The 11,364-nt window shown below is 50.0% G+C and overlaps 1 protein-coding gene across 2 annotated transcripts; it reads left to right on the forward strand.

The window, feature by feature from the left end:
- Positions 1-217: 217 nt before the first annotated feature.
- On the forward strand, positions 218-4,415 carry LAMTOR5 (late endosomal/lysosomal adaptor, MAPK and MTOR activator 5). Of its 2 annotated transcripts, none has more exons than XM_037152525.2 (4): positions 218-323; positions 1,135-1,196; positions 3,152-3,269; positions 4,095-4,415. In XM_037152525.2, the coding sequence occupies exons 1-4, from the start codon at positions 289-291 to the stop codon at positions 4,153-4,155; spliced, it is 276 nt and encodes a 91-aa protein (XP_037008420.2). In that variant the 5' UTR covers positions 218-288; the 3' UTR covers positions 4,156-4,415. The 2 variants fall into 2 exon arrangements, with proteins under 2 accessions (XP_037008420.2, XP_037008421.2); XM_037152526.2 differs by lacking the exon at positions 218-323 and adding an exon at positions 327-387.
- The last annotated feature ends 6,949 nt before the right edge of the window (positions 4,416-11,364 follow it).

Consider the following 11,364-nt stretch of genomic DNA (forward strand, 5'->3'; position numbering starts at 1 on the left):
TGGTGGACATTTTGGGGTCTATTGAATCGGAATGCCATGGTCACATCCCTAACGCAAAGTGGTCGGTAGAAACCTGCCGGAGCGCCTTTTGATGCTCCGGCAGCAGGGACTCTGCAGGGCTCGGGCGGTTGGAACGGAGTAAGAGCTTCCGGTTCCCAACGCGGCGGCTGCGCGGCAAAGTTTGACCCTGCGGAGGCGCCGTCCTGCGCACGCCCCATTTGTGTCTTGTGACCGTCTAGTGCTGGCGGCTAGTGCTGGAGGAGGAGGAGGAACCGGACTCCTGGCCGGATGGAGGCGACTTTGGAGCAGCACTTAGAGGACACGTGAGTGGTGCGGCCGGTTCGGACTGTCGTGAGGTCGCGGCGGGGAAACTTGAGCGGGACAAAGGCGAGTTGTGCCTGTAGGGTGGCCTGAGGACACCGCGGGACCCCCAAGCGGCGGGGCCCGGCGGTGAATCGAGCTCTGGGGCCGCAGGGGGCTGTTAACCCGGAATTAATATGTCGCGGGGCTCCGCGCACTCCCTCCGGAGCGGGCCTCCGCGGCCCGAGCCCTGAACCGCCGTTCACGTTGAAATTGTCTCTGGACTGGGGCATTGTGCGCGAGGTTCAGGAAATGGGTTAATTTGGGGAAAGGAAGTGCAACTGGTGCCGCCGAGCCTCGCCTGTAAACGTAAACACACGCACGCTTCTCCTTCCGTGTGTGACCAGTTACTTGGTGATGAAGAATGAAAGACGTCCCTTTAGTTTTTCAACGGGGACTAGCTCCGTACAATTCAGAGTAAGAAGGCGTGCAGGGAAACACCTCCGTCGCCCCCCTGCCCCTCAGCGTCCCAGCCCCGCCGGGAGGGAGCCGTGTTGCTTGCGTGTTTCAGCGGTGGTTTTGAGTGGGTTAGCACACTAAAGCATGCGTTTTCAACGAGGGCAGCAGAATTCTAGATATATCATCAAGGAGAAATTGGATGAACTATTTAAGTTAATTTTTCTCGGGTGTGTGGGGTGGGGGGCGATAATGAAAGAAAGGTTAAGAACACTGGTTTATATAGCACTTGTAACAATCCCTGGTGTGTAGACTGCGTGTGTGTGTTGCTGGGATATTTAAATTCATTTTTTTCACACCATTTGTTTCTGGAATTAGAATGAAGAATCCATCCATTGTTGGAGTCCTGTGCACAGATTCGCAAGGGCTTAACCTGGGCTGTAAGTATCGCCGCCAGCTTCGATGGGTGGCACAGCATTGGATGCTGACGGGTAGTCAGCACGCTGCTAGGCTGCCACTTTGTGGCTACTTTTGTGAGAGTAGAGATTACCTCCAAAAAACGAGATTAGAAAATGAAAACTTTTCGCTTGGTGCTTATGAAGGTAGAAACGTTCCTTGCACTACACAGTTGTTTTTTGCCAAAGTAGAGTTTGACTTATTTTTAAATGGATGGGAAAGGACTTCCGGTAATGACAGCAGTTGAGTTGAATGGGTTGAATGTGTGCGGGCTGCTGGCGTTGCTGGGCCTCGAATACTAATCTCCAGTTTTCACATCCATCCTGCAGGGCACTGTTTTTTAGTCTGCACTCAAAAAAGTGAGGAGGCAGTAAAAATTTGGCTTCGGAATTGGACACACCTGGGTTCAGCTCCCTGCTCTTCCATTTATTTGCTTGGCCCAGAAAGAACCTTTCTGAGCTTCAGTTTCTTCACTGAGTTGTTTAATAATGTAGTAATTATTGAATTGCGTTTACTGAGCTTTTACTAGGTGCCAGGCACCACTCTAAGTGCTTTATGTGTATGAAGTTGTTTAATCCCTGTAACAGGAGGTAGATAAAGAGGTGAAGTGGTTCAGTTGGGATTTGAGTCTGGCTTCATCACAGTGTTATAAGGTTATATAGTGTGTGTCAAACACAGCACACAACCCAGCTGTCATGTCAATAGATGATGACAATTACAGATGAGGAAAGGAATCTGGAAAGTTAAATAAATAATAACACATTTGGCTGATTGATGCCAGAACTATTTGGCCCAGGACTCCTCTTTACTGCCGGGCTTTTTGAAAAATGAACTTTTGCTGGGAGGGTGACTGGAGAGTAATCTGTCTGTGTAACTCAGGTTTTGCAAGCACAGCGTGTTGGGAGAGAAAAGGTGGGTGGGGCACTTGCCCGGCTCAGGAATGGAAATTCAAGTGAGGAAACCTACAGGCCCTGAAAGGCTGCGCTGTCTGTAGGGCAGTGTACAGACATCCCTGTGTTTTGCGGCCACAGGCCTGTCTTAGTTTCGGGCAGATAAGGCTTGTGTTACCATTATATATGCAGATATATTGTAAAGTGAATAATTCCTCTTTTGCACCTGCTGCCCGAGATTTAATTATATTTATAGGCTGAAACACAATAAGAAGCCAAATTCTGGCCCTGGCTGGTGTAGCTCAGTGGATTGAGCTCAGGCCTGTGAAGCAAAGGGTCGCCAGTTCGATTCCCAGTCAGGGCACATGCCTGGATTGCAGGCCAGGTCCCCAGTGGGGGACACATAAGAGGCAACCACACACTGATGTTTTTCTCCCTCTCTTTCTCCTTCCCATCCCCTCTCTCTAAAAATAAATAAAAATTTTTTTAAAAAGCTGATTTTGTTGCCATTGGAACCCAGCCAGCTTGTTCTGGTGAACTAACTGCTCTCGGAAAGTCCGCACACGCCGTCAAGGTGGTCTTCCCGTTGAGCCCGAGTAAAGACTGTCATACCCTTTGAGGCTGAGCTCAGCGAAGGGAAAGCAGATTTCACAGGAGGAGTTAGTTTCAGCACGTCTCCTGCCCTTGCCGACCGCCTTTTGTCCATCTCACTTCTGACTTTCTTGTTGGTTTCAGCAAGTCCTATAAAGTGAGTTTATGGCTTTCAGGTTGATTGAATTACAGCTTCCTTCTATGCTGGAAAAGGCGTTTAGAGGTGGTGATGGGAATGTCTGGAAACTGAGTGTCGGTCATGGCTTCATTAATTTGAGGACCGAAGTCCGGCTCTCTCAAGGATGTAAGCACCTGAGTGCAGAATCACTTCACGTCAGTTTCTAACCGAGGAGACCTGGAACTGAACTCTGTGAATGATTCGGGGACAGGGACAGCCACGGCGCTGCACTCACCTCAGGGCAGCCAGGCAGCACGACGTCCTCCTCTGTGTCTTGCAGGCCGCGGGACCCTGTCTGACGAGCATGCCGGGGTGGTGTCCGTTCTGGCCCAGCAGGCAGCCAAGCTGACCTCGGACCCCACTGATGTTCCTGTGGTGTGTCTAGAGTCAGATAACGGGTGAGTAGGCGTCAGCAGGTCCCTCCTCTCCTTTCTGGTCAGAAAGTCCCCGGGAAACCTGACCGGGGCCTGTCCTGTGTTCCCGGTGACTCTCCGTGCAGCGGGCTGTGAGGGGTCTCCACCCTTGGGCCGCATGCGCAGGCAGGTTGGTTTCTGAAGCCCATGCACTTTCATAGATGACAGCGACACTCACATGAAGAGGAAGAATTGTCGTGAACTGTCAGTCCACCGAGAAAAAAAAGAAAAATGGAGGGAGACCAGTCAAAGAACAGAAACTACTTCTGTAGTAACGGGAGCAGCTGCTCCAAGTCTGAGAGCAGGACGCAGTGTGTGCGGTGTCATCGCAGTCTGGAAGGAGAGGAGATGCGTGACGTACACGTGCAGATGAAACCGGAGTGCTCAGGCATAGGCTTCACTTCACTTGAGTAGTCTGTCCTTTTCTGTAGTCCCAGCTGTTTTGTAGTGTTCGTATATTGCTTTTATACATCGAAAAAAGTGCTGCCTGGCTGGTGTGGCTCAGTGGATTGCGTGCCAGCCTGTGAACCAAAGGTCGCTGGTTTGATTCCCAGGGCGCACGCTTGGGTTGCTGGCCAGGTCCCTAGTAAGGAACGTGCAAGAGGCATCTGATCAAAGTATCTCCCGCACATTGATGTTTCTCTCCCTCTCTTCTCCCTCCCGTCCCCTCTAAAAGTTTTAAAAAAAAAATTAAGAAAGAAAAGAAAAATGCTATTGTGTTAGTTGTGTCCTAAACCAAGCTTCATCACTGATTTTCCGCTGACACGCACTTGGCACATCTTACCGAGTGTCGTGCACTTTCCCTTTCAGGAACGTCATGATCCAGAAGCACGACGGCGTCACCGTGGCGGTGCACAAAATGGCCTCCTGAAGCCTCGGCAGCCCGACCGCAGCCATCGCGGGGCTGCGCCTCTCCGTGCGGCTTGTCTCTCGCACTGTGCCGGCTGCAGTAGTTCGGCTACTCCCTGACTGTGCTCTTGGCCCTTTTGTACTGTGTTCAGGGCGAGTTGCCTGTTACCGCTCCGCGGGCTGACTTTATCAAAATATTAGCGAGAAAGACCCTGTTTCAAAGCGGCAGGTGACTTTGTACATAGAATTTCGTCAATGTTCAATAAATGTGGTTGGAGGAAAGCTTGGATCTTTTCTGGATTCTCTAGAACTCTTACCAAGTGTTCATATTTACAATTACCAAGTTTTAGTTTTTTTAAAAAGGTCTTTGCTTCAAATTACCCTCTCCTTTCAGAAGCTTCCTGAAATACATGCATTCTCACAGAAGTGTCCGTAGATTATTTATTTTTTTAATGATTTTTATTTTACTTTTCCATTACCATTTAGTCAGTCCCTGTATACCCCCTCACAGTTACCAGACTGTTGCCCATGAGTCCTTTCTCTTTTTGCTCAGTCCCTCCATCCCCTAACCAACCCCCATCCGTGGATATTTAAATTAAGCATATTCTTGCCTCATAATAAAAATACAATGACTAATATCAGTAAGAACTTCCTGTATGCTAGGAGCTCCCTGAATTCTCATTGATAACTCTATATGGTAGTTCCTCCTCTTTGCCCATTTTATGAGGCTAAGGGGTCAGCCGTCACCATATGGACCTGGGAGTCCAGCCTGTAACCTGTGCTCGTAACGGCCAGACCGCTGTGGAGCTTGGCCAGAGGGGACACCATTTGAAAGTGCAGACCATCATCTCAGCCTCTGGTTCTCATCAGAATGGTTCCCATCTCTAAAAAAATTAAAGTCTTTTTTTAAAACGATTAAAGATAATTGAACCATCTAGAAGGTAAGAACTGGGTCCCTTCGAAGTCAGCTGGGGAAGGATGATGAGGAAAAGATGGCTGGGTTTGAGGTTGGTCTTGTCCAGGCAAATTCTGATGGGATGTCCTCAGCGCTCAGAACCATCTAGAAGATAAGAACTGGGTCCCTTCGAAATCAGCTGGGGAAGGATGACGAGGAAAAGATGGCTGGGTTTGAGGTTGGTCTTGTCGAGGCAAATTCTGACAGGACGTCCTCAGCGCTCAGTAACAAACATGTTAGGTGCTCATTGCATACCACGCACAGTGAACAAAAACCCAGTGCTCTTACCGCGGTCTCCCAAGCCCACCCTGTACCCCGTCTCATGCCACCCTCTGCCTACACACGCCCATCTGTCCAGCACCTGGCTCATAGGAGGCAGGAGGCAACTTCACTGAATGACACGAATAAATCAACTTCTTGCTTACCCCTGACTGTTGCGGTAGGAGGCAGTTCGCCCAGTTCTGCCCACGAAACAGGAAGACCTGAGCTGGAGAGAGGTCAGGGCTGGAAATGGCTGGTCTTCGGTCTGTTCAGAGCTGAAGCCGAAGGAGGGTTATACGGGGGTTTCCAAAGACCACCCCTGTGAAGGTTAATTTTGTGTCAACTGGGCACTAAGTAAATCGCCCTCCTCATGTGACGGGCCTCGTCCAGTCCGCTGACAGCCTGCACAAACTCAAGGCTGAGTGAGGACGATTCTCGTCTCCGCCTGCCTGTCTGCAGCCTGAGACACGGATCTCCCACATTTGGACCGAGGCTCGGACTGGAGCTGCACCCCCAAACTGCAAGTCCTGGACGTCCCAGCCCCCGAAATCACGAGCCAATTCCTTAGAGTAAGTCATTCTCTCCCCCTCCTCACCTCGTAAATCTCCAAGGTTTTGTGTTGGAGTCGATCCCACTCTGTCCCTACAATTTGCTCAGAATTCTAGACTCCCAGAAGGAAAGGAAGTGTTTGGTATAAACCACATTGTCTGCAAGATAGTTTAGCACAGTGACCTACTCTTACAATTTAGGGAAGGATGGAAACCCTCCCCAAACCTAAACTCCCAGGTGCCAGCCAAAGGCCGGGTGACCTTGTACCAAGCCTGGCACAGAATGAGAGTCAGGCAGCTGTGATACCTCTGTTCTGCACCAGGATGGAGCGAGGACAGGGAAAGATCCAACCAAAAATAAAATCTGATTCTACACGGTAGTGCTAGAGGCTACTCTACATCCCTAAATGCTAGAAGTTATTCATGGGCTGTATTTGACAGTGGAGTGAGGGTAATTGTGCTGACTTAGGAAACCAGGCTGCAATTCTTGCTGAATAAATAGCTTTCAGGCCAAGAGTTAGAAGGTTAAAGGTTAAGGAGCCCTGACCCTTGCGGCTCAGTGGGCTGGGTGACATCCAACAAAGCGAAAGGTCGCCAGTTTGATTCCAAGTCAGGGCACGAGCCTGGGTTGTGGGCCAGGTGCCCAACTGGGGGCGTGTGAAAGGCAACCAGTATTGTCTCAACACACCAATGTTTCGCACCTAGATGTTTCCCTCCCTCCTCCCCGAAAATGAATAAATAGAATCTTTAGAAAAAAAATGCCCTGGCTGGTGTGGCTCAGTGGACTGAGCACTGGACTGCAGCACAGTGTGTCACCAGTTCAATTCCCAGCCAGGGTACATGCCTAGGTTGCAGGCCATATTCCCCAGTAGAGGGCGCTCAAGAGGCAACCACACACTGATGTTTTTCTTTCTCCCTCCCTCTCTCTCCAAAAAAATAAATGAATAAAATCTTTTACAAAGAAAAGAAAAAAAGGTCAGAGGTTAAGGGAATTATGTTTAGTTACAGACCCTATAAGCTATATTCAGTCAAATGGGCACAGATATGAAAATGCTTTTATCTTGATGGTGACTCCAGGGTCCTTTGCTCTTGATATTAGGCCCCTCCTGATTGATAACCATGTGTAATGACCTGAGTACCAATAGTGGGTCTAATGTGCAGCCATCGTGTTGATAATCAGTCCTCACAACAAACGTGCTGAGTAACTTTAGCCACATCCTACAGGTGAGGAAACGGAGTAACCAGCCAGGAGTCTGCAGGCCTAAAAGGTCACAAAGCTGAGATCCTCACCCCGCCTGCATTCCCACTGCCCCTCCAAGCTTCTTCTCTGGAGGCTGTTTTGAGGGGTGCTCATCGCTGAGGACTCTGCACCCCTGCGCACCTCTGAACGACTCGCTGCTCTGCCAGACCCCGAATCTGATCCAGCCGTCCGGGCAGAGCTCTACGGATGTAAGCCCAGCCCGTCTCTTCCTGTCATCAGAATCAGAGCAAGCCTGGCTTTGAGAAAGCAACAAGCTGCCACCAAAAACCAAATCAGTCCTACCAAAAATCCTTTCTAGAGTATGTTCCTAACACCTGAAAGGTGTTGCCCTGCCCTCTTTCGGGCTTTCGCCTCCTAATGGAGGCTGGTTCTGCCCTCACCACCAGCACCACGAGACTGTGTCACCCTCCCGGTCACTGCCCTTACGAGGCCTCTCCCAGACCCTGAAGCTGGGATTCTGCCCGCATGTTCATCAAAAAGTATCAGAGAGTCTGGTTTTAAGGGCCTGAGAGCCTCTTACTTTTTAAAAAGGACTAGCCATAGCCCTGGCCATTGTAGCTCAGGCGGTTGGAGCATCATCCCAAAACCAAAAGGCCGCCAAGGGGTCAATTCCTGGTCAGGGCCCATACCTAGGTTGCCAGTTCGATCCCCAGTTTGAGCGTGTACGGGAGACAATCAATTGCTTCTCCCTCAAATCATCAATGTTTCTCTCCCTTCCTCTCTCTCTAAAAGCAATGAAAAAAAAAATGTCCGCGGGTGAGGACTTAAAAAAAATAAAGTGAAAAGGAACATGCAAAAATATGTGCAGCTTTTCCAGCTAAAACAAGAAAAACACACTTTGGCCTAAAATAATTTGATTTGAGACCTGAGATGCTGGTGCTGGGAGATGAAAGGCAACTTCCTGTTGACTTTTTTTTTTTTTTGAGGTGGACGGTGGAACAGAAGAAGGAAATGGAATGAGTAAAGGTGAATCGTCCCAGTAGTTTTCCAGAGAACTCAGCCTTACCCATTTCCAAAATGCAATAAGGAAAAAGTTTGGTTAAAATTCAAGGATACACCTTCTCTGGGAGGTGTTTGGTATTCAGGTTATCAAGTATAAAAAACAGCAATTAAAATGGGGCCTGGAACTGTAATGAGGTGTAGGCTGGGAGGCCCCAGGGCCCCCCAAAGCGGGGATTTGTAATGGTGTGTAGAACTCCGAGTCTCCGAGAATAGAGGATATCCACACTCCCCTACAAAGCCTGCCTGGCTGGGCCTGGGGAGACCTGGGGCAGGGCCAGGGAGAGGTACTTTGCATATCAATGACAGCAGCCAGTCTTCCTATCCATATGCAAAACAGTTATTTTGCATATCCACAGCAGGCCAGCTTCCAGCCCGAGTGGAGTCTGGAGGTAGTTAGTACTTAAACCCATGATATAACGGGAAGGCAAGCCCCTTATCACACCTGCCCGACCAGCCACAGGGCCACACCTGCCCAGACTCACTGTGGCAGCCCAGAGAGGCAGAAAGTGGGAGGGCTGGCAGGTGTAGTCGATTGTGGGAGGAGGAGGAAGTGGGGCTAAGGAGGAGGTTCAGGCTGGGATTTAAACTAAAGGCGGCTGCCAACTCCAGATGGAGGACAGTGGGAGACTCTGCAGGAAGAAAAGGGGTGAAGGGACTCTCGCTGGTGGGCCATGAGGAGGCACCACGTGGGTTTGGATTAAGAACTGGAGACCTTGGCTGTGACACAGCTGGTGGTGCTGGGGACAGCAGGGGACCTGCCAGCCCAGCATGGACAACTGGGAGGAACTGGGAGTCTGGCCGAGCTACACAGGCCTCTATTTCTTTTCCTGAAATGTGGCACCCTGACTGGCCTGACGGGGCAAAGCAGGAAAGGCAGGACTCTGTGTGTGTGGGGAGGGGGTGTTTTAAGGGACTTTGAGATTTTCAACGGCAACATTCCGCCATTACTCTGAACCTGTGTAACATTTTTTTTTAGCACACCAAACCGATGTTTTAAAACCTGTGTAACTTTCGAATAAACAATTCCTTTCCCTTTTACCAAACTCTGGCATTGAGAGCCACAGTTCCTCAGGGCTGCAGGCAAAGAACCATAGTACAGAAAGACCCCGGGGAGGGACCTGTTTTAGTAACAGTCTTAGGCCCTAGAATGGTTCACTCTGTAACAACCCTAGCTTACTCCCCAGGTCCTTTCTCCAATACACAAAAGGCCACACAAATGGGCTGAACTTCCTGAGCATGGCCATTTGCAAACCAGGAAATGAACCTGCCACTCTGGGAGGGGGTGTATCTCCTCCTGCGAGACATGCACGTCCCAAGGTCCCCAAGGTCCCCAAGGTCTCCAAGGAACAGTAGAGGCACAGGTCTCAGAGTCCTGGGGTCCCGTTATGTGCCTTGACCATAGTGTTAAGAAGTAAACTGAGGTGTATCAAAATTTGAAAGAACCCTGGCTGGTGTGGCTCAGTGGACTAAGTGCCAGTCTGTGAACCAAAGGGTTGCAAGTTCAATTCCTAGTCAGAGCACATGCCCGGGTTGTGGTCCAGGTCCCCATTTGAGGGCACGTGACAGGCAACCACACATAGATGTTTTTCTCCCTCTGTTGCCCTCTCTCTAAAAATAAATAAAATCTAAAAAAAAATTTTTTTTTTAAACCTTGAAGCAATTCATTTGAGCAAAATTCAGTTTGAATTGAATCAGGCAGCACCAAACCACTTGCAGTTCGGACTCAGTTAAAAACACCCCATCGAGGGCCTGGGGAGAGGCTTTTAGAGAGAAGAGGGAGCGGCTAAGCAAGGAAACGATTGGCTGGCTGTGGCTCCAAGCCCCATTGGCTGTTTGCGGTGGGCTGTGCTTAGATTCAGGTTTCTCCCGGTGGCAGCATTTGCAGGCTTAGACCTGGGTTTGCTTCGGCCGCCCCACCGTGGGCCACCGTGGGCCACCGCAGGCCACCGCAGGCCACCACAGCCCCAGAGCTGCCTCTGTGACGAGCTCCTTGGATTTTCTACTTTGTTTTTCACTCCGATGCTGGCTTTCGGGCCTACCGGGAAACACTCTCCCCCTGAGTCAGGGTGGGGGGTGGGAGGTGGGAGGTGGGAGGGCCCTGGGCCAAGGCAGGTGGGTGTGGAGTCTCCTCAGGAAGTCAAGTCCACTGGCAGGGGCGCTGACCTTGGCTCTCACATCCTGGACTCTCACAATGCTCACTTGTTTTCATAGCACTGTGCTATGAACGGCCTTAGAAAAAGAGTAACATTCTAGAAAACGGTAGAGTTTCTTTTTCTTCCCAGAGTGTCTTGCCTGCGAAGGCTTCCGTGTAAGACCAGGATAGGATTGTGTGTTGGGGGTGGTTTTCTAGAATGCTTTCAATGATCCGCCAGTTTGCCTCCCAGCCCAGCCTATTCACCACACAGCCATTCCACAGGCCAGGTGGGTGGATTGTGTTTTTCTGGCGAGAAACAGCTCATTTGCCAGTCTGACAGCAAGAAATAAAGAGTGACGGACCCCTTCCTCAGAACGCCCACATTTCCTTTTTTGCTCTTTCTCTTTATACCATTTGTGAGAAGATAGCAGACCATGACACTTTGCTCCTGAATACTTTCTAGCACATTCTGCGGAAGCACAAGACCATCATCACACCCAAGAGACTTAACTTTGCTGCACAGTCCATATTCAAACTTTTCCAACTGACTTCCCAAAGTCCTTCGCCACTTTTTTTCCTGGTCCAGGGCCCATTCAGGGAAGTTACTGCATTTCACTGTTGTGTCCATTTTCACTGTAGCAAGTGCTTTGGAAATGGAATTCCTAAATCCGAGTGGCCCTGCCTTTTTATTTCTCTAAAGGCGACAGCTCACCCAGAGGACACAGAGGACGGTGCCAGCAGCAGCCACCCCCACAATAGGGAAGGCCAGGCTTTGTGGTGAACTCCTTTGAAGTTCCTGCCTTCAGGACCACTGAGTGGTCATCTTGCTGCCATTCAAACTAGTGGCAGAGATTTTTCTACGGCCGCTTCAACGTCCCTCAAACCACAGCTGGTCGTTAGCTTTTTCTTCCTTCCCCCAAGATTCTGCCTGCGCTGTGGTTACAGAATAAGCGGGGATCGGGGTAATTTGAATCAAGCAGACTTTGTATGTAATTCAGGACACGCTTGGAGTAAAACATCAAGCCGCGTGAACTTGCCAGCCGATGACTGGCAGAGACCTCCCCAAAGGT

This window comes from Artibeus jamaicensis, unplaced genomic scaffold (genome assembly GCF_021234435.1).
Source record: "Artibeus jamaicensis isolate MK-2021 breed Jamaican fruit bat unplaced genomic scaffold, CSHL_Jam_final scaffold_1689, whole genome shotgun sequence".
Classification (NCBI taxonomy): domain Eukaryota; kingdom Metazoa; phylum Chordata; class Mammalia; order Chiroptera; family Phyllostomidae; genus Artibeus; species Artibeus jamaicensis.